The 23465-nt window shown below is 43.2% G+C and overlaps 1 protein-coding gene across 3 annotated transcripts in view; it reads left to right on the forward strand.

Moving 5' to 3' along the window:
* The window catches only part of nbeab (neurobeachin b), a 163397-nt gene that overhangs the window by 127171 nt on the left and 12761 nt on the right, over positions 1 to 23465 (forward strand). For all 3 annotated transcript variants that reach the window (XM_088427563.1, XM_088427565.1, XM_088427564.1), the window contains exons 40-46: positions 2508 to 2625; positions 2934 to 3036; positions 4527 to 4642; positions 6902 to 7014; positions 16123 to 16263; positions 18044 to 18163; positions 21271 to 21423. In XM_088427563.1, coding sequence (XP_088283689.1) covers positions 2508 to 2625; positions 2934 to 3036; positions 4527 to 4642; positions 6902 to 7014; positions 16123 to 16263; positions 18044 to 18163; positions 21271 to 21423 — 864 coding nt within the window. The remainder of the gene's footprint in view (positions 1 to 2507; positions 2626 to 2933; positions 3037 to 4526; positions 4643 to 6901; positions 7015 to 16122; positions 16264 to 18043; positions 18164 to 21270; positions 21424 to 23465) is intronic.

Raw genomic sequence — 23465 nt, forward strand, 5'->3', positions numbered from 1 at the left:
ATGTAGCGTTAAATAAAGAAATAAAAGTGACAACTAAATGTTTAATTAATTCAATATTTAATAATAATCATTCTGGGCCTTGGATCAAGTCGTTACATTTTCAAATCGATACATCCTTGATTTGTTTTCCATGTATTGCTATACATATCAAAGTGTCTGATGAAAATTGTACCCTGAATGTTTAAATCAGTTTGATGATTTATTTGTTTCTTTGATTTATCAAAGCAAATCGTTATTTATTTTTTTCAACCAGTACCGGGCCACACGGTCCGCACCCGAAATCTCCTGAAATGCTTTGGAACCGCTCGTTCATTTGTGCTTTGTTTGTCTTGATCTTTGCTTTTTGGCGCCGCCTCTGGTCGCTATCGGTATTGCTTTTTGTAGTGAGGCAGGACGACGCAGCTACAGTTACTAGAATAAATGTAACATAGTCTAAGTAATTATCGGTGAATTATTTTGGGCGATACCACCCGTTTTAATCATTTTACACAACAAAAAACAAACTTGTCTGTTTTCATCCACGGAGCGTGATAACCGTTGTTCTTCTGACAAACTTTACGATTTCAAAAGGTAAGAATGAAAACAAATGCTCGAGTAAATTTCCCTTTTTGTTTGTTGGCAGGCTGTGAGCTTTTTTTTTTTTTTTTTTTCCCAATGTTGTGTGGACACACCTCACCGTCACGGCGCCGGTGTTGCGTCTTTATTCTCAGCCGTCGTCTCACAAGGGACGGCGCCGTGACGACCCGGCGAGCTGATGAGGTCGCCGCGGGACAAAATTGTTCGGAGAGAAGCGAGATGGAAAAAGCGGGGGCGCGCGAAAAAGGGGTGGGGGGTATTCTCACCTGTCAGAACAATTGTCTTACTTTTGTGTGCGTGCGTGCGGGCCAGCCTGCAGCGCCCGTCCTTTTGTCTGCCACCTCAGCCTTTAACACAATGCTTTATTGATTTTTTTTTTCTTCTTCTTCTTAATATGTCCACACGCCACATGGGGTCCGTTTCTCAATGGCCTCGCTTTATAAGAATGGAGATGCGTAGTAGGGCATCAAATGAATCCCGACGAGGGGAAAACTGCTGCTGCCAGTGAAATTTTATTCATGGCAATTTGACAAGTGACATTTGGATTTATTTTGGGTTATTACAGTAATTCCCCAAATATAAGACACATTTTTTCCCCCCATAAATGAAGGCCAAAAGTATGAGTGCGTCTTATAAAGAGTAACTTAAAGATTAGATTTGTTTTTAATTTGACACCACTCGAGAAAGATTTGTTATTACCCAAATGGGTAATTATTTTATGGGTTAGTTGACCCGACGTTTTGGGTAATAAAATAACCCAAAAGTTGCGTCAGTCTTTTTTAAAACCAAGTAGGGTTAATTTTGACCCAACTGTTTTTAGAATGCGTGATTTTAAAGAGATGTGGATTGTTCGAATTTGAAATTTAGGGGCTGAGGGGGTTGGGATTATAATAGTACGGTAGAGTAAAATTTGAACAGTTTTTGAAGTCCACCCTCCCTTGAACAGTTCTGCTGAGTGGATCTTGTTGCATGATGGGAAATTCCCCAGTCATCTTGGCTAGTGGCGGGACAATTACGGGATGATTCAGGACCTAGTTTGAGCCAGCTCGCAAATCCTCTGACACGTAAATTAATCTATTATGTCTGGCTTTCATTTGTATTCGTGGTCAAGTTCCCTTGTCGATCTGCGTCAGGTTTATCGTTCAGGCTTTTATTTAGGCCATTCTTTAAAGGTCAGGTAGCAAAGTTGTTCATGTTTTGTAACGCATACATGTCACTTCAAGCAGAGTTTGATGAAAAACCAGCTTTTAACGACACATTTGGCTGTGTTTTTGGATCTACCGAAGCTTGAAACAACACGGGTGTCGTTACTCTTTCCACCGCTAGGGCTACCGGAAGTGATGTTGCAAGAGCTTTGAAAGCAAGCTAGCGAGAGGCGGCTAACATCAAATTCCTATTCACAAGGAAGACGGGAGAACGCATGATTCAAACAACAGAGAAGAGATTTAGAACTGTATTTAGTCATGAAATTGCGGCGTAGCTATTTTATCGTTTTGTAATGACAGCTCGGCTTTGAAAAGAGCTTCTGGAGCTCTCAAGCTACAACTAAATATTCGTGTGTCACGTTGACCTACTAAAATATTTTAACATATAAACTGCAAATTTTAGCGTTTCATTTTTTCAATGCTTTTTGTCAGATGTTTCTAGATCAAAGGCCCAAATCTGGTCAAAATTGACTACAAGGCGTAATCCAATTATTTAGAAGTAAATCCGTATTTTGTCTAGTTAATTTGAAGAAAAAAATAATTTTCACTCACATTTAATCTATTCAAAAGCCAATCTGGCTCAAGGGTTAGGTAATGACCAATCACAGCTCAGCTTTTGAATGTCACGTGACCAGCTGGTGGTGTCATTTTCGGGCTCAGCAATTGGAAAAATATCCCTTTAAGGCATAAAAATCACACTACAACGCAAAATGTGTTTGGGCGCAGGTGTTGGCGTATACGGAAGGCCTGCATGGGAAGTGGATGTTCAGCGAAATCCGCGCAGTCTTTTCCAGGCGTCACCTGCTGCAGAACACAGCCATGGAGGTCTTCATGGCCAATAGAAGTACGGCATATTTGTCGTCATTGTAATCCTGTTATATTCAGATACTTTTTCTTTATAGTAGTGAAATGATTTTTTTTTCCAGACTAGAGCCGCGCTCTCTGTTTTGGGGCATGGCTGAAGACTTGTTTTTTTTTTTCTTCTCCTCCATCATCCCCCCCATCTAAACTTAGCTGTGTTAAGATAACGGAACACCATCACTCAATTGTATTGTGACAAATTGGATCTCCAATAAAAAAAAAAAATAAAAAAAACCTGGAAAAGAAAAATGCAAAATAAATCTCTTTTTCTGTTTGCGTGTCCGTTCCCAGCATCGGTCCTGTTTAACTTCCCCGACCAGGCCACGGTGAAGAAAGCGGTCCATAGTCTTCCTCGAGTCGGAGTGGGGACCAGCTACGGACTCCCTCAAGACAGGTGGGCCGCCGCTTGTCTCCTTTAGCGCATTAGCGTTGCATTAGCCCTTGCATTAGCCGTTGCCGTTGTTTGCTCGTGCACTCCGGCTCTTGTGCGCTGACCCTCGGCGCCCGGCGTGAACTCATTCCGCAAGACGGACGGGCTGCTGACCGCGCCGGTCCGCCCGACGCTTTACTCTTCATACAAGCATAACGCGGGGGGCAAAAGAACTATAAATACATTCCCAACTTTGCAGAAAGTACACACAGTTGTACGCCTGTTAAACAACTTTCCCTCAAGAAAAAAAACTTTTGTTTTGCTTTTCACTTGGTAAAAAAACATTCATTCATTTGCTCTAGGATCGTCCAATAGGAACCAGCCGTTTACTGCAAGTGCGTTTTTCAATGTGTAGCCTAAAAAAAAAGTCCGTTCTAAACCAGCGGGTTCCAAACTATGGCTTGGGTGCCATTTGTGGCCCGCTGAATATACAGTAAGTATTTCCAACTATCTTCTATCATCGGTTCCAAAACAGCGGCACGTAAGTGACTCGTATCGTTTGGAGTTTGGCTGGAATTACGAAAGATTTTCATGTTATTCATTCACGCACTGTAGAATATTAAACTGCAGATAACTGCATGTTTTTGTTTAATAAACAGGTCTTGAACAATATATCTTTGCATTTTATTGCTTGTGTTACACCTGCGCTGTATTTTTTTAACGTACTTGCACGTTCGCGCAGGACATGTAGCGTCATTTCCCACATGAGGAAAGATTGGACAATGCAAATATGAGTCATTAATATGCATCGTTGTGCGCCATTTTGATCATTTTGGGGTCATTTTCTCCCACATCATTCTCGCACTGGCTTAGTCAAGGGGTGGCACATTCCTGCTAGTGTGATCAGTAAGTGGGCGTGTCGTTTTGAACTTTGACATGTTGTCACCATCTGGGTGAAATTTCAGCTCCCTAGTGTCTTGTTTCAACGCGATCCCTTTAATTTCCCCGATAGTCCCAAATTTACCGCATATATTGTTCGTGTTTATTTGAATCGGAACAGCACAGCGCTAGCATTTTTTTTGTAATGGCAATAAAGGCATTGTATTCTATTGTATTCTAATGGTGTACTTCATGACCTCTCTCCACTGGGGGAAAACAAAAAAAGCAAGCCGCAGTCTTAAGTTGAATGTCCTGAAGGCCTTTCAGTAGGTGTTTTGGCGCGCTTGTTCCTGCGCATCGGCATGGCCGTTTGGACCTCGCCTGGCAGCAGAAAAGGGTCTTTCCCAAAGTGTTCCCACAAAGCCCGCAATTGTCCAAAACGTCTCGCGAAAGCGACAAACTAAGATTTACGGGCTCCAATCCAAACCCCGATTGATTCATTAATCAATGAAACGGTGAGTCATTTGTCCTCGCAAGTGCTGCTAAAGCCGTGCCAGACATGACACGAGGCCAGTTTTGGCCCGCTCTCCACCTTCAAAAATGGCCCGCTTGTAAAAGCGCGTCTTGTTTTCCAGGCGCGTCTCGCTGGCCAGCCCTCGGCAACTCTTCAAGTCGTCCAACATGACGCAGCGCTGGCAGAGGAGAGAGATCTCCAACTTTGAGTATCTCATGTTCCTCAACACCATCGCAGGTGAGAACGCATCCGAGTTCATATACATATGCCTGTTTCCAGATTACAAATCGTTCCAATCAAATAAAAAAGCACTAAAACGTTTGCATACCGCAGACATTAATATTGATGCAACATGCTAGCTTCACGTTAGCTTCCCACCAATTCCGATCAGCCGAGAACGATCCGATCCGGCCCGATTTCCGAACACGTGAAAAGTGCCACATTTTTAGCATTTAGCCTATAAGTATGTTCAAACACATTTGCATTTATGTTCGAAGGAGAACGTGTATATTGTAGAAAATAGAACATTTCTTCCCCCTGATGTGTAAATGTTATTGTAAGTTTAGCTTTACACGTACATGCGTGTTGTTGACTCCGTAGCCATCCGTCAACGACATCGATTCGGACTCATTTCCTGCCTATTACGGGAAGATTTTATCGGAAGCGAAAGCGCTACGTTTAAAGCAATTATCCTCATCTTAGGCGTCGGAGTGTTCCGACTGCGGGTTCGCCGCCGCCATCAATAAACGACGTCGCGGAAACAGTGCCAGGCGGCGGCCCGGTTTCTCCGCCTCGTCCTTAAGTGGTCCTCGCCGACGCCGTCGAGGGACGTTTGAAGCGTACGGCGGGCCGGATAATTAGGCTCGTGGAGAGCGTGCAAATTTGGACGGGAGAGGCTCGGCGGTCTCTGATCTGAAGTGAAGCTAACAGGGGAGGCGAGCCGGGCCGGGCGGCGCCGCTCGCGAGGTGTCACGCCGCCTTCCTTCATGCATATTTATATTTAGCCTCTGCGCCGGGCTCCTTCGATACGTTATTGTCAGCTAATTAGACGGAAAGGCAAGACGGAGGGAAAAACATGCAGGAAATTCATTAAATGAAAAGGGGAAGAAGAAAAATCCCCCGGTAATGACCCGGGCTGACAGGCACGTCAGGAGGCGGCGGCGGCGGAGAAAAGCAGACAGTTGGGCTGTGGGGGTGAACAAGTGCCGGGAAGAGGTGCGAAGGGGACGTGCTCTTCTAATTAACCACTATTCCGCTATTATTAACATGCTGACACCCCGACTCGAGCTACGCCGACGCCCTGACGGCTCGGCGCTGTTTTTTCCTTGGCGCCGATGATGCTTCCGAACTACACAGAACTTTTGTGTCACCTTTGAAAAAATCCGAAGCTTTTTCCTCTGGTTCGTTAGCATAATTTCATCGTCGCGTGTCACAATCGCAACGGTATACAAGAGTCTTCCAATGAAAGTTTTGTCGAAAATGTGAGTTTTAATTGCTTGTATACAAGTAGGTGGATCTCTGGAGTGCCTGACCAACCTGTGACTAATTACCAGAAACTTTATAGCCCCTAATCGCGTCATAAAACACATATTTACTTAAATCTTAAATGCTTAAACCTTTGACAGTAACTGTACTGTTGTCCTTTCTGGTTTCCATCCCTCGGCTGTAGTCTCACGTAGAGCCGCGGTTGACCTCGTAATAGCTGTGCCCGGAAGTTGAATTAGAGTGAAGCTTGTAGCAGTCCAAACACGATAAGAGTTTATATTGGGAATTCCAATTGCTCTGCTGCTCTACCTTCGCGTATGCCTAACAGCATGTTTGAGTTTCATGAGGGAGACACGCATTCCTAAAAGTGACGTGAACGGCTCCGGGCGCAACCCTAACCCTAACGTTTCTAGGATGCACCCATACTTTTGGCCTTGATTTGGGGGAAAATTCCATCCTGTATTTGAGGAGTTACGATCATATAACGTTTGCGTCCCTGAATGAACCCCGACAAATCGTTGACATGAACGTAGTTTTGTTAAACTGGAAAAAGTTGAACGGGAAATTCAATTCTTGATAACATCATTTATATAATGATCTTTTTTTTCCTGTATTTCTTCAAGATCTTTTTAAAATTGGCATTAAAATTCAGAAAAGCAAAAACTTCTTTGCTGGCTACGTGTCCCAAAACAATCCCTGCGGCATATGTTTCAACTGGAAACCACCAAATGTGGATTTTTTTTCTTCTTGTCATGAATTGGCCTCCGCCGTCGATCCGCTAAAAGCGTCCGTACAGATTCCCGGATTACAGCTCACTCTTGATCCCGCAGCTGTCCCGCGTCTCTAACCAAAAGAGTGAAAACACGTTGCCGGCGTCTTCCCACGGATTTCTCCCGACACGTTTTGCCATCTGAAAGCGGTTTTTCTCCCATAGTCAGCGGTCGGAGGAGCCAAACTTTTTCGTGTAGCTCAGCGACCTTTCATCACTCAACGCCGTCTCGGTGTGTCCAGGCAGGACGTACAACGACCTCAACCAATACCCGATCTTTCCCTGGGTGTTGGCCAACTACGACTCGCAGGAATTGGACCTCACCCTACCGGCCAACTTCAGAGATCTTTCAAAGGTACGGAATGCAACCGGAGAAGTCCCATGCTTTTGTCACGACATTTCTGGGAAAATACTTCACTTCAAAAGAATAAAAGAAAAAAAACGGATTATATACTCCAAAAGTTGGGTCAAAAATAACCCAATTTGGGGGGAAAAAAGGACCGAGCCACAATCAAAATTAACTTGACCCAAATTTATTATTGTCTTATTCAAAACAGATGAATTTTTGAGATGTTTTATACAAATCAACACATTATTTTAGTCATTCTTTTGTGCGATACAATTCAGGACATGGGGTCAAATTGACTCAAATATAGTACTGTTCCTTTTTTGACCTTTTTAGAGGTCAACAAAGATGTAAGAACAGGAAGTCTGTGTTGTATACAGTAGAAATACACTGCCAGGTCAAAAAACATCTAATTTGGGTCAAAAACATTACTGACCCACCAATTGGGTCAATGACCCAACATTAGGTTGCTTTGTATCAAAGCATCCTGGATCAGGAGTGTCAAACTTGTTTAATAATCTATTTAAATTTAAATGTATGATTCTTTTTTTAATACTGTCCAAAATAATCGAAAGTAGAACATCACTTCTCATCGTAAAATATTAACATGACTGTTAATAATAAAACGTTTCAAGTTTTTCATTTGTTAGAAGACTTCAGCTCATTTTTATAATTTAGAAAAATCATCTCGCGGGCCGGATTAAACCCATTTGCGGGCCAGAACCGGCTTGCAGGCCGTAGGTTTGACACCCCTGACCTAGCTAGTCGGGTCAAATTTCAGGGTGTCCCAGTCCAATGGCGGCTGGATGGATTGATGGATGCATGGACGCATAGACAGACAGACAGACAATTTCCAGCACTCACATGAACGCTCTGCGACCCCGAGAGTGAACGTTTTTTTTTTTTGTTTTCGTGTCTGTTTTGTTTTCTGGTGCAACTGAAAAGGGGCAAAGACAGCAGATCATTGGAGCACAAACTTTGGCCTGCTTTACTTGCCCCCCCCCCTCTCCGCAATTCTCTCTTTCTCTTTGGCTCTCGCTCTCTCCAAATGTTCAGCTCACTGACCTGAAAACAGTCACATTCCTGACTCGCGCATCTCTCCTCTGACTCACTTTGTCACGTCGAGCCTCAGCAGTTTTCCGTTGTCGATGCTTGGCTCCAGTCCAATTCTGCTCGATGTGTGTACGCGTAGCACGGGACAATACGCTTGCCGCACTAGGGTGACGAAAAAGGAAAAAAACAAATTGCAGAGGAATTGAGTTGTAGGGAAAGCATGGTGTTGGCATGTCAAATTTTAGCATGCAAAGTCAAGAAAAACAAGTATATCTTGGCTACATATGTAAAACATTTTTTGCGACAGAATGCTACTCATATATGAATAGACGCAGGCGTGTATACATTTATAGACTGAAAAACAACGAGATGGCTTGATAAAGTATGATACAGATAGGTATCTATGAAGCTAGTAGGTAGTGCAGTGCCAATTAGCTAGCTACCTCGCTAGCTAGTTCACCTAGCTTAATAAAGTAGAAGCCATACAGGTAGCTGTCTATGAAGCTAGGTATTGCTATGCCTACTAGCTAGTTTGCTAGCTACATATTGATTGATTGACAAATACCGAACGTGATAACTTGATAAAGTAGAAGCCATATACCATATAGGTACATGTATATAGGTATCTATGAACATAGCTTTTGCAGTGCCTGTTAGCTAGTTCACTAGCTACATATTGATTGATTGTTTGACAGACAGACAGACAGACAGACAGACAGACAGACAGATAGATAGATAGATAGATAGATAGATAGATAGATAGATAGATAGATAGATAGATAGATAGATAGATAGATAGATAGACGGTATGTGTATACAGTGGAATTTCTTGCTTCCATCATTTGTACGAGTCGACTTTTGCACGCAAGCAGCTGGACGCATGTGCGCGCGCGCACGTCCATCCTCCCATATGTTCCTCGCTCCCACAGCGGCGCACACATCCTCCTACCTGCCCGCAGGCGGACAGTTATGTATTGTAATGTATTCGGGTGACATCCTCCCATGCTGTTTACAGGCCCGAGCTGCCTTCATTAGCATGAGTTCACAGGCCCGCAACACTTGACAGTTGTCCTTGGAGCCCCCCGCAAGTTCACCAACACCGGCTCCATAATGGATGACATACTGGAGAGCCCTCGCCGAGACCCCCGCAGCATTAGGCACACCCCAGAGACAAATGTCACTTTTTGGCGATGGCTGCAAAGGCAACGTTTTCATAGCGCCTACCTAATGTTATGCTGCAATGAGTAGAACTTGCATTTGACGTCATATTGATGTCATATTTTACATGAACTCATCCGGTGCCATTGATGACTATAAACATAACATTTGTTTTTACATTTTTGTTTCGCTCCACTGCAATTTTAACTGATTTTAAATCCTATGATTTGATGAATACCGATACATGGTACAAGACAAGGTACTATATATATATATATAGATAGATCTATATATATATATATATATATATATATATATATATATATATATATATATATATATATATATATATATATATATATAGATAAGATTGCCGTTTTATTTCTGGCTAAATTGGCACATTTGAGGAAGCCCGCTTCATGAAAAAGTGATCAGTAGGAACGGCAACTGTGTCAGTTGACTTTTATGTAATGATCTGGTATTGAGTGTACAAAAAAAAACATATATGATGTGTTTTCACAAAAACAGGATTATGATGACGGTTTAATGTTTAAGGACGCACCCGTACTTTTATCTGAGCAAATCCAGTAAACTTTTTCCGAACGCACGTGGTGACATCACATCAGCAGTTGTTTCTTAAATGCTGCGAGCACCTTTCCCACAAGCGCGTTAACGTCCGTCCGGTTTGTTGACGGACGGCATTGCTGGAACGGCTGCCACTTATTGCGCCGGGCTGCCCCCGCCCGGCTCCGCAGCGCCGCCCGCGGGCCCGTGCGCCGCATATTTGCGTGTCAGCTCGTCAGCCGGCCTCGCGCCTCCGATTCTAATGATTATTTCCCGATGACTTGACAAGCGGCTGACAGATGAGGAGGAAGATCGTCTTCCTCATAGCTGCTCAATCATGTGGCGGAGGGTTTTTTTTGTTGCCTTTTTTTTCCCATGGCTGCAGCAGCAAATGCCACGTGTGACTTGCGCTGATCTATTTCAAATATTTTTCAAGTGATTAAATTCATACGCAATGTCAGGTACTTGACGTCCTGTCATCACTTGCTCTTCATAACTGCCACATTGCGTAAATATAATTAACATAACTACTAGTAATAGGTCTGAGTCCAAAACGTGTCATGTGACTTACCGCAACATGCACATGTGCAATGTACACTATGTATTATGATTAATGGGATGACCCCGTTGTCAAGTGTTGATTATAATCATTAACTTGCGCGATAGAAAAAAAAAAAAAAAAAGAGTCCTTTTTTTGTGAGGTCATGTATTGTAAAAATCGCCCCCCCCCCCCAAAAAAAAGGATAAAAAATGAGGTTTCAAAAATAATATGATATTTGTTTTTATAAAACACATTAACAATGTGAAAATATTTTTTCGTATTAAGGCCACTATAATATTGCCCCTGAATATGGGAACTTTAAAAAAAAGTATTATTAATAGGATTTTATACATTATGAGGTCACCATTTGAACTCGTGTTTCTCAAAGCATTTTAGGGGGATCTGAAACATTGTTTCAACGAGTCTAATATCATGCTTTTTAACGTTTAATGTGCGTTTTAACCATGTCAGTGAAAGTAGTAAGAATCTAAATTTGATCCGTTTTCTCTGTCATGTTTTTGAGCTAAAAAAATGAAAATGGGTCTGAATCTAAGATTGAATTGTTATCAGCGCATAGTATTATTCTGTGCTAAAAAGCTAGTTTTCTGTTTGCAACTATTGATCGTACTGACCTATTGGGAGCTGGACACACCTCTCACCTGTCACACTGTCTCAACTGTGGCTGTCCAAAAATGTTGCCATGTCACTAAAAATGACTCCAATTGTAATCGTTTTTCTTACTACAGTGGCTAACAAAGTCTGATTTGGAATCAAGATGCAAATTTTAATCTTAATCAGTAAAAAACGCTCAAAACGTTTTGTTTTTTTTCATTGCAAGGACAAATTCATTCACCTAGCTTTATACAAGGCAAATTCATATAGCTTGAGTAAAAATGTGAACGCGAGCGAAAGAAAAAAAAAAAACGTGAATTCTCCCGGCCAATCGGGGAAGAGATGGCGCGTATTGTCACGCAACGCCGAGAGAAGTCGACATGTCGCGAACAAGCCCCTCGCTCGCTCCCATTTCCTCTTCCCCTTAATGCATGTTCTCCTGCTCACGCGCTTTGTTTTGAGCGCCCGTCTCTGTGATTGCATGCGACCGCGCTCGCCAGGCCGGCGCAAAGCACTCCGACGTGTCCTGACGTAGCGACGCGCCGCAGCGTAATTCCTCGTGAAATCTCAAGTGCGGCGTGCCGGACGGATTGTCTTCTCCGACTGGAACGCACGCACGCTCCTCTCGCATCCCAACCCAAGTTGGATCATGCTTTGTTTATGTTTCAGCGAGTCGTGGCGATGAGGTCACGTCGGTCTTGTTTTGATCGCTATTTTACGTGGAAAATATAGAAGAAAGGGAAGGCCTGCTATTCAGCATTTCTTTGGATATGTTATGTCACTGTTGTAAGAAATTGTTATTTTATTTCTTATCCAAGACAACTTTATATCCTCCTGAGAGCAAGCCTATTCATTTGTGTCAAATGTAGTCAACATTTGTTTTTACTTTATATCTTTTGACTGATTTCCAGTAAATCCTCATTCGGTTCTACAATGCTTTTTGGTGACTACTGGATGTTATGAATCTGATCGAATGACCGTGACTTGTGGGGATCCTCAAGGGTCAATCCTTGGACCCTTTTTTTTTTTTTTTTTTTAGCCTGAATGTGCTCTGAGAGCCAGGCTATTCATTTATGTCAACTGTAGTGGACATTTGTTTTTACTTTAAGTCTTTTGACTGATTTTCAGTAAATCCTCTCATTCAGTTTTGAAATGCTTCCGGTCCTAAGGATTTTTTTGGTGTTACTGGAAGTTATGAATCTGATCGAATGACCGTGACTCGTGGGGATCCTCAAGGGTCAATCCTTGGACCCTTTATTTCAGCTTGTATATCCTCCCCAGAGCCAGCATATTCATTCATCTCCACCGTAGTGGACATTTGCTTTTGCAGGACAGTCCTGTGTGCTAATCTTGTGATCCTTACGAGCTACCGTGTGCTCGCATTGGTGACCCCTGGTCTAGTGCCATTGACGAGTTATACCGTTAAATGATTCGCTGGTGTGGAAAAAAAGTCGACCAAGTCGGGTGGTCGGCTAAACATGTTTTCTACATGGACCTTTCTTGCATTGTTGCAAAGGCAGCAAGGGAGAAAGACTCCCCCAAAATATAGGGGATGATTTTCAATTCACAAAAAAAGAGTGCTGAAAACCTGACTGATTTAGTAGTTGGCATGCTTTCATTAAAAAAATAAGAGAAGCCAAGGAGCACATGGAGCTTTCCAAAATTCTGCACATATCTAATTTAAATCATTTTTATTTGACTTTGATCTCGTTAGTAACTTGATAACACTCATAAAACATCAAATTCAGTTCCACGAGGTGGTTTTGCGCAAAAATCTTGATGATATTTCTAGGCGCCCCCTACAGCGATAAATGTGCAGTTGCAGTCATTCGACTCCCGCCTCCGGCTTTTCCTACAAACGATGCCGGCTGAGATCCAAGTCGGGGGCGCGCAAGGGGCCCTTAGCTCCGCCATAATTGAATTTGACTTTTCCGCGGAGACGAAAGATGACTGTTTATTTATGTTTTCCTACGCAATGTATACGAGGCCCTCGGCTGACTTCACACGCCGTCGCTCTGGAGACCAACGCTGCACGATTGGGACGTGCCGGAGTTTTTGGGGGAGCCAACGCGCCGTGTCCTTCTGGGCTTGATTTCAAAGCCGGCGACGGACACTTGAGTCCATTTTCACATGGTTCCATTTTAGGCGTCATTTTCCCGGTGGAAATGTCAGTCAGAAAGCCACAGCAAAGAGTTTTGTCATCCTGAGACTCATGTTGACTTTGGAGAGGCACAATCATTCCATTGGTGGACGTTTTTTCGGACTACCTTTGTAAATTTGGATTTACTTTGAAGACTTGAGATGCAGATCGCCGTGTTAGCTTTTAGCATTAGCCACCGATTGGTTAGCTGCTATACGGCTGTTGCTTGTGAGCAGTAAGGTTCCGTCTCTTTTGATTTTTTTTTTCCTGTGGTAGGATCCAGAAGGAAGTTCATTCCTATTTTTTATTAGCGAAAACAAAACTGGATTGGAGCGCGGTCATGTTTAAAATTGCCTTTGTTTTTTGTCCATGTTGTCAGAAAGCATGAAATGAAAGTAAATCAACCAACAGGAACTTCACGTCCATGACTGACAGATTTAACGAAACATCACAAATTTTATATCTGTGATGCGTTTTCACAAACTCAGGCTTGTTGAGGTTATTCTAATCCCACACTTAATTGCCTTTAAAACTATATATAATACATGGCAAAAATAGGTGAAGTAATTTGAATGTTGAAGTTGGAGAAGTTTGGGGAAAAATAAGTTTAATTTTTCGAATATGTCTTCTAATCCTATGTCTTCTAATGGAACCTTTTGGCTGCTGGGAAATGAAAGTCAAGACCTTAAGGAGTTTGTTTTTGTATAAATGCAAACTGCGAGACAAAAAAATTGTATTTCCGTCAATAACTTTAATTTTAAAAAAATCTTTAAGATACAAACTGCACACTATCTTCAAAATTCCCATTTTCAAATGCAAACAGGTAAGATTTGTCCTGTTCTTCACGTCGTGGTCAAATGGAGTCTTTTGTCAATTTGAGCCCATGGAATCCTAAAATCTGCGACTCCAGTCTGACTCGCGTGTCCGCCGACCAATCCGGCGCTGTTGGAATGGCCCGGTGAGAGTACGCCCTCGGGTTTTAATCTTATTCCTCCTTCGGTGCGAAGAAACGCAAGAAAAAGGCGGCGAGAATTTGATCAGATGTCAGCTTTAATCAGTTTTGTCTGGACGTTAGCGGCGAGCCGGTTGCGTGTAGCGCTGCCGACCGCAGCCGTCGTCAAGCATCTGTCGGCCGAACCCTCCCCAAATATGACAGCGGGCCCCGACAAAAATAACATCTGCGGCTTAGCTCGCTTTCCTGGACAGCAAAATCAAAGGCGATCCCCCCACGCCGGTCCTGCAATCAAGTACAACACGCCTCTGTTGGGTTTTTGTTTTTTTTTTTTTTTGGGAAACGTTTAGGGGAAGAAAAAAAATGTGATTTGTGGTTACAGTCAAGAGGGCACTGGAAGGAAAATGCCATCAGGATTAGAGTTACAATTACATTTTTTAGAACACCCTTTTGAAATTTCGATATGTGCCTCAATTATGAAGCATTTTATATGGGGACAAGGCAAAAAAAATGTGTATTTATGAAAAAGAAGTGCAATTTTACAAAAATAAATCCAGAAACTGTTTTTTAATGATCTAAACAATAAATGTTTAGGTTTTGTGTCCTGAATGAATCATAGTACTCATAATCATGAAATGTTTCATAACAATGTTCTTCTAATCTCTTGATTGGTTTTTTCATGTAATCATTCTTCAGATAGTACTTTTCACAAATCATCTTTATTCTTCATTTGTGATTGAAAAGTATGACTGACTTCTCTGATTGTTTTGTTGACGTTCCCTTCCACACAGATCCATCCACCACCGGGTGGCGCTAGCGGGCAACTTAGGACATTTGCAAGCCTTTAAATGACTTTGATGATTGGCTTAGCCTGGACTGTATGCAAAAGTCTTTAAAAGTCATTATACTCTAATTTTGACATTAAAAAATATTTTGTACATAAAGGATTTGTAGCCCCTCCCACCTGAGGGATTCAAAGTAAATATATATTCATATTTGACGATGGTATGACCATTTCAAAATCAGCCCGATAATGGGCGATAATAAGGCCAGGCTAGTGAAAAATCCCCGGACACCAACGGGTTAAACTGAGACGGTGACAGAGTTTTAAATGAGGGTTTCGAGTAACGAAAAAAAGTCACCTTTGCGCTGTAACATCTCGTAAAGACCAAGGTCAGGGTTAAGGTCACATTTAACAGGAGAGTAACTACACTATCCAGCAGCTGTAATTTGTAATGAAAAAAAAAAATTCATAATTTCTGTTGAAGGACCTGCTGCCCAACTTTGGAATTGATCAGTCCAACCGCTTTTTCCCCCCGTACTTGTTTTTACGGCGTGAGAGCCGACTTTCAGCCCGCCTCGCGCTCCAGCTGGGCCCGAGACGAGTCACATGCGGCACCATTATCACCTCATAAATCCACGCGGATCTCCATAAAGTTCTCCTACGTCGCCCGGCCAGATGTAACTCGGGACTCAGGCGCCTTGGTTTGCTCGCGGGCAAGAAAGCCGCCATTGATTAGCCCAGCGCCGGCCGGCGTCCCCGTCATCCCTCATGGTGACCGACCGGGTCATGCAGAGTGTATTAATATTGACCGCCGACGTTCCTCCCGGGCTTTGCTATTGGCAGGCTTGATTGAAAAGGCACGGAAAGCAATTTATCGGCCACTAAGCGTATGCTTCATGGGAGCCCTTTCGTGGAAAGCACAGCCAAAGGGCAAGAGACGCCCGTTTTATGTATTCCTTACAATGGGAGCCAAACAAGACAAATTGACGAAAAACATGTAATGAGGGGTGGGTTTTTTTTTTTTTCCAAGCCCGGGAAAGGCTTTGAAACCAAGGTTGGATTTTAAAATTAGGCTCCACTGCTATGGGGTGTTCCACAGGGTTCAAGTTTGGGGCCCCTGTTGTTTTTCGTTGCTATAGATTAGGGCTGAATGATTTATCACTTTGGGACCAAAAACAAAATTCTGAGATTGGCAAAGCTGCATTTTCTTTATTTTTAAGTGTCCTCAACAAACCACATGCTACTGTGGAAAAATCTCACTAAAAATCACGCTAGCCCGCTACCTCATTTGTTGTTGTTCGGTCGCTCCTCAGCCCATCGGCGCTCTCAACCCCAAGCGCGCCGCCTTCTTCGCCGAGCGCTTCGATTCGTGGGCCGACGACCAGACGCCGCCGTGCCACTACCGGCGCTATTGCTCCACCGCCGCATCGGCGCTGCACTGGCTTGTCCGAATGGTGAGTCCAAAATGGCGGGCAAATGTCCGCTAGATTCACTCACGATTTTGAGGTAATTTTGAGAATTTAGTATTTTTTGTTTGTATCGGATCAATATCGTAATCTGACAGTTATACCAGGCTGCAAAGAAAAAACAGTTAATTATTCTACCTGTCACTAGATGTCAATGATGTAAATCAAAGAATAAAAATGCCTTACTTGCAGCAAATAACTGACTTTGCTGTGTCGCAGAGGAACATTTATCTCATTCACTGCCATTGACGGCTATAGACGTCAAAAGATTTTTTTTTTTTTACTGTGCTGGTAGTGAATGCATTATTTGTTCCATCGGCTGTATATCAAAGGATAAAAATGCCTCACTTGCAGAAAATAACTGAATTTCCTGTGTCACAGAGGAACATTTATCTCATTCACTGCCATTGACGTCTATAGACGTCAAAAAGGTCCTTTTTTTACGAGGTTGGCAATGAATCAGTTATTTCTACTATCTTGTGGATATTGAAGGATAAAAATGCCTTACGTGCAATAAAAGACTGACTGACTTCTCACGGAGGAACATTTAACTCATTCACTGCCATTGACGGCTATAGACGTCAAAAATATATATATATATATATATATATATATATATATATATATATATATATATATATATATATATATATATATATATATATATATATATGTGTGTGTTTGTGTTTTTTACTGGGCCGACAGTGAATGAGCCAATTGCCATGAAAACTTTCCAACTTGGAAACGTCTTCCACCCTGATTGTGAGCGACAGCCCCAAAAAATAAAATCCCGCTGTGCATTCCTCTCTCGACAGCCTCTTTCCCGGTTCCGCGGTTAGCGTTAGCGCGTCATCACCTGTCAGGCCCGCTGACGCTCTTACGTCTCCATCGGCGCCCCCCCCCCCCCCCAAAAACACATTTCACAGGCCAGTAAAGCGGCATATGTGCGCTAAATAAAGAGTGGCTGTGTAATGATTTGCAGAGGACGGGGGGAAGTCGGGGGGGTGACAGGTTTATGCCTTTCAGGCCCGCCGACGTGTCCATCACGCTTACTCGGGTCCTCGTTTACTGGAGTAAGACGAAGAGGCGGCGGCGCGAGTTGTTTGCGGAGGTCCGAGCCCCCCCCCCCCCCATCATTAGTCGGAAGGAGCCGCTGATCAACTGGGAAGCTTCCCTCGACGGCGCCCAGATTGGCCTCTGCGGCTTTGCTCCCACAATCCCTCGCTTCCTGACGCCCGCCGACGCCGCGTCGAGGGGGGGAAAAAACTCATTTGAGCCAATTATCATTAACGTTCGTTGTACTCTGCCGGAGAGCTGCTTAATTTCCCCCTCGGGGAGGGGCGGATCTTTATGCCGAGGTTTGAAAACCAGGTTTGGAATTCAAGTCAATGTTAGCTTGCAAATAAAGCAAACGTTTTCATTTCGGGGCCTCGAGCAGAAAAAGGGAAGGATGCAAGGGCCGCTTTAAAATGATTGGAGGTGTTCTGGCAAGAATATTTTGGATATTATGGGGGCCCGGTGCTCCCCCCGCACCGAACACATCCGCAATCCCGTCTCCGCGTTCAGAACCACCAACAAGAGCAAATTGGAGCCAGCTGACCATTTTTCAAACGGTCAAATAAATTGGCCCCTGACACAGAAATGACACAGTAGTGCTTGATGTCAGCACTTCTCTGCCATAACAATAACAATAAATAAAAAAACACATTTTTAAAAACAGAAATATTGGGGTGCATGTGTGTCAATGCGGCGTTGTGCGTTTGCTCAGGAGCCGTTCACCAGCTTGTTTCTCGGCGCCAACGATGAGAAATTTGACCACCCCGACCGCATCTTTTCCTCCATCGCCCGCTCGTGGAGGAACTGTCAGCGAGACACCTTCGACGTCAAGGTGAGTCCTCTCAGGGATTAAAAGAAAAAATCATAAACAGCCGTCATGCTGGACAGTGATTCAAATTAAGGTTGGGAGAAAAAGTTATGCTCTCAATTTGGGGTTCTGAAACAATATTGACACAATATTAACACACGTGTTGTTCTGTCTCTGTGAAATGTGGCCCACGAGTTGTACTGTCTTTGTCAGAATGTTTTCATTTGCGATAATATGCCCCAAATTAGTTTTTTTTTTGCTCCAGTAACTTGTGACTGTGGCTAACATGCAAGCTAATGTTAGCATGTTACAGAGTGCTGCCTTATATATTTGTGCCAGGTATTTGCCTTGTGTTAGCATATGCAAATATTTTGCATGAATAAATACTCACCTGCATCGAATTAACATTTTGCATTGAAATGAAGAGCATTTGTAATTCACTTATATGATTGATTTAATCAATGTCATTTTTGGATATTTTTGTACACTGTGCACTTTATATTATTGTTACTTTTTGAAATAGTATTGCGGGCCAGAAATATGCAGTTGGCGGACCGAAAACAGCCCTCCAGCCATAGTTTGGACACTCACTTGGTTTAATAACTCCGATATGCATTGCACAGCACAGAGCCCTCTTTTAAGTTTGACTTTTTTTAAATCAAACGTGTTTTGCATTGGTTAGCGAAAAAATGTTGACAACCTCTGCACTAACGCACTCCATTAATTATAAATAGCGTGTTCAAACGGAGAAACATTCACACACGCCGAAAAAAACCCTCCACTTTTTCACCATCTTTAATGACTCCCCCCCGAAAAATAGATGCTATCTCCTGAACAAAGAACCGAAAGCCCCGGTGAAAGAGAAAAAAAAGCGAGCCATAAAAAGCCTCCATTTTGCTGGGGTTGGCGAGCGCACAGCCTGCACGCACGCACGCACGCACGCACGCGCGCGCGCACGCTGACCTGAAAGTGTCATCCTTTTCCAACGCAGCCCGGGAGCGGGCGCGCTCGCCGCCGGCAATTAATAAAGCATTAATGACACGATGCGCTTCACATGCACGCCATGTCGGGACAGAGGTTGGGCTCGCTCGCCGCCGGCCCGCCACTCACGCAGCACCCTGTTAACAAATAGCCACCCGCGCAACACACAAGCGCGCTTGCCATCTCGGCGCCGCTGAATATCTGCTGACTTTTTCAACTCATTCAAAATTCTGTTTCCAACAAAAATTCTGAAAAAAAAAAATCACTGCAGCGTTATGCCATAGTTATGGCTTAGTCTTTGTTTTCTGGCGCCCCCTCTGGCCGCTGTCGGTAGTGCATTTTGTGGTGGGGAGCGCTTGCTGTCAGTGCGCACGCGTTGTTCCTTCTCTTTGAGAGATCTGGCCCACGAGTTTCTGTGAGTTGGAATGTTGTCATTTTTGCTAATATGCCAAAAAAGACTCATTTGAAGACCTAACCGTTATTTCGGGGGTGCCCAAACTACGGCCCGGGTGCCATGTATGGCCCGTCATCGATTTCTTGGCGGCCCGCAGCGTACATTAAAAATCGCAAGGCTAATGAAAATTTACAGTACAAATCATCTCGTGGGCCCGAGATAACCCGTACGCGAGGCACAAACGGCCCGCGGGCTGTATGTTTGACACCCTTGTTTTGGTGATGGCTGAGGTGAGACATCTTTTTAGGACGTTTAATTTGTCCATTTTTGTTTTATATTTCGAGTGACCCGGGAATCATTTACAAATCCACAGAAGCAAAAATATTTATTTTGTATTCTTATTTTGAGCATATAAGTTCATTTAAGTTTAGATTTGGGGTCATGCAAAGGGCCTCCTGTTTGACGTCATTGCTAAAGTGCTAACGACAACGCTAACGTCAGACGTGACAGCCCAAAGCGCTTGGTTACCCAGTGCCTACGTAGGCAAAGATCGCGGCTCTCTCGTCACGGTGCGTTCAAGATCACCAACATGTGGCCAAATGTCGCCAGAGGTCAGTAAAATGTCACCGGAGGTCAGAATTTCCTTACAACGAGAACAGGGAAACGAAAATCATTAAAACTGGCGGAAGCAAAATGTTGAACGTTAGCGCTTTCCTTCCAGGCATCGGCCGCTGTTAGGTGCGTATGATGAGCATTCCTGGTGTGCGTTGACGTTTGCGCTAAAGCCAAGACAGGAAGTAGGTGTTGTCTTAAAGGGCCGCTAGCGCTTTTTTTTTTTTTGGGGGGGGAGGGGGGGGGGGGGGGTGAATGGGGGCAGGCGTTGGCCGCTTCCTCCGCTGTCACAGGCAACAACAACAACAAGCGTGACTCACTTCCACTTCAATTTAACGCCATAACACTTCACTGGCTCCTAATAAGTGTGAAGGGGGAGAAAGGGAAAAAAAACAAAAAAAAAACAACACCACCTCTCACTTTTCACACCCTGCTGTTAGGCGTGTTTGTGTTACCTTTCACCTTTCTCTCACTGGTTCATCTTCATTTTCTTGTTCTCCTTTTTCTCATTTTCCTTATTTTCTCTTTTTCTTCTCTTTCAGTTTTGCTCTTTTCTATATCTTCTTATCTTTCTTTATCTTTTTCATTTTTTTCTTCTTTTTCTTTTTTTTTCTCTTTATCTGTTTTTCTTTATTTCTTTTTATTTTTTCTATCTTGACTTGTTTCTTCATTTTCTTAGTCTTCTTTTTTCCTTAATTTTCACATTTGTTCATTCCTTTTTTGTTTTTATTGTCTTTTCCATTTTATTTTGTTTTCGTTTTTTTCTCCTTTTATTTTTCTTATTATTTTTCTTTTATTTTTTGCATTGGCATTTTTTGCATGAGCTTTTTTTTTTCTTTTTCTGCCTTTTTTTTCATTTTTTTTTCCTTCCTCCAATGTTTCTAATGACGGGAATAAAAACAACTTTGTTAAAGGGGGCAGCGGCAGTACCGCCCGTGTTACCATGACAACCAGTCAAAGAGCAAGGTCAAGTAAATTTTACCGATGGCGACGAGAAACAAACGAAATAGTTTTTGCCGACTGTGACGCTCCTCTCAAAGATTTGATCCTATTTTCACTCATGGCGGCAGTACTTCATTATTGCAATCGCCCATCCAACTTTTCCCTCCCAAATGGCTTGTGCGCGTCCCGATCCGACCCGCAGGAACTGATCCCGGAGTTCTTCTACCTGCCGGAGATGTTGGTCAACGCCAACGGCTATCATCTGGGAACGCGGGAGGACCGCGCCGCGGTGGGCGACGTGGACCTGCCGGCCTGGGCCAAGACCCCCGAGGACTTTGTGAGGATCAACAGGATGGTGAGCAGCACGCGGATCGCGCCCCGATTTAAACTGAGTACTTTCTGCAGTTACGCGAGTCAATCGCTAAATGCTAAAAAGATAGCATTTTTCCCATAATGCCGCAGGATATTGACTTGAGCATGAAAAATTTGGATTTGGAATTTAATCCTGACTGTTTGGCGTGTTTTCCCATAATGCCACGGGGTACGCACTTGTGCGCGTCATTTTAATGCGGGGAAAAGAATTCACGTTTCTACCATTTTTAGCGTCGACGTTTGCTCAAACATATTTGCGGGTATGTTTAAAAGTATTTGAGAATATGTTCAAAAGTATGACATATTTTCAAACGTATTTGCAAGTGCATGTATGCGCTAAACACTTTGAACCTTACCTGTAGGTTCAATGCTAAAAACCACATTTTTTTCCCATTTGTTATGGGGAACTGGCATATTCAAAGTCAGTATTATGTGGCATTATGGGAAAAAAAAAATATATATATATATATATATATATATTGTTTATTATTGTGAAATAATGTAGGCCAAATTTTTATATATATAGCATTTGGCCTACATTATACCACAAGAATTGTTTTTCTGCCGTCGTTTTTGCTTTTATTATGATATGAGTTTGGAATTGTTTCCCATAATGCAATGGGGTAACACCTGCACGCAATCAGGATGCGGCAGCATTTCTTCACAGAGCCTAAAAACTATCTGTGACGCTAAAAGCGGACAGCTGGATTTTTCAAGGGGGACTTTTTGGTTTCGTGCGGTTGGACCGACGGAACACGGCCGCTACACATTTGACCTTTTCAGCCTGAGTGACACAAGCGGGCCGCTCCCGCCTCGGTGACCTTTCCGGGTTCCGCCGGCTCCCACAATCGGAGCAGAACGGCATCGCCGTCTTCTCGCCGTCGCCGCCATTTTTTGTCTCCTTTTGTTCTAGTCTGCCGCACTCTCGCCTCCTTTATGATTTCATTTGCCCCCCCCCCGCCCCCATCCCCTTCCCCCGCCCCCGCCGCCTGGCTTTTCCCTCCCCCTTTCCATCTTTGCATGTGCCACTTCCAATTGTGATGACATGCCCCGTGGCAAACTGCACTTGCGTGTGCGCGCGCGCGCGTGTGCGTGAAGCCTTTGTCGCTAATGGCTGTTTTTCCTTGCGCCAACGCCGGTATTGTGCGACTTACAGTGGCATTTATCAGCCTTGCGCTCTCTGCTTACACGCCAAAAGAAGAAAAAAAAAAAGCCAGGGCGGAGGGATACACCCTCGCAGGTCGTTTATCAGGCTCCTTTTGCACTAAATTGGATCCCGGTTAGAACGGGAAAGCCGTTTGTCTCCCCCAATGATGACTTGCTCGTTTTTAAGTGGGCCGAGAAATGCGAGCCGAGGCGGCGCCGCATGACACGTTGCTCACGCCGCTTCCTGTAATTTGACGCTCGTACATGATACGTCTCGCGTTCATATTTATTTAAAGCGCCCTTTCGCGTAAAAACCATCAAAATGCCCACAAAATATCCACTTTTCAATTTTTCACCTGTTATTTCTACTTTTTTGACCTATTCAAGCCATTCCAACTTTTAACCCCAAATTTTCCTTTTTTTGATCATTTTCACCAATTAATGATACCACCATTTTTCCTGCAATGTTCCCCACATGTTTGCATGACAACAAATGCTGCTTTTCTCACCCAAATCTGTTATTTACAGCGTGATATGGTGATATGGTGGAGTTTCTCACCCGATTACTAATATTTACAGTGCTAGCTGTCAATTTAGACCCATTTTGAAAAATCCGAAAAATTTTAATACATTTGGTTTGAAACCACTAAAAATGACATTATGACTGCTAATTGGTTCATAAATTCGGTTTGAAATCACTGAAAATGACATTTTGAATGCTAATTGATTCAAATTCGCTGTGCTTGGTTCTAAGTAGCCTTATTTGTTTCATTGGTTTGCACTCAGCAAGTTATTAACTTTATTTATTTTAGGTTATTATTATCATTTGTAATGATCAAAGCCTTGAAGCCTCGTTTATATACTGCTTGTTTAATTTTA

The sequence above is a fragment of the Hippichthys cyanospilos genome, chromosome 11 (genome assembly GCF_059441005.1).
Source record: "Hippichthys cyanospilos isolate Australia breed blue-spotted pipefish chromosome 11, RoL_Hcya_1.0, whole genome shotgun sequence".
Lineage (NCBI taxonomy): Eukaryota > Metazoa > Chordata > Actinopteri > Syngnathiformes > Syngnathidae > Hippichthys > Hippichthys cyanospilos.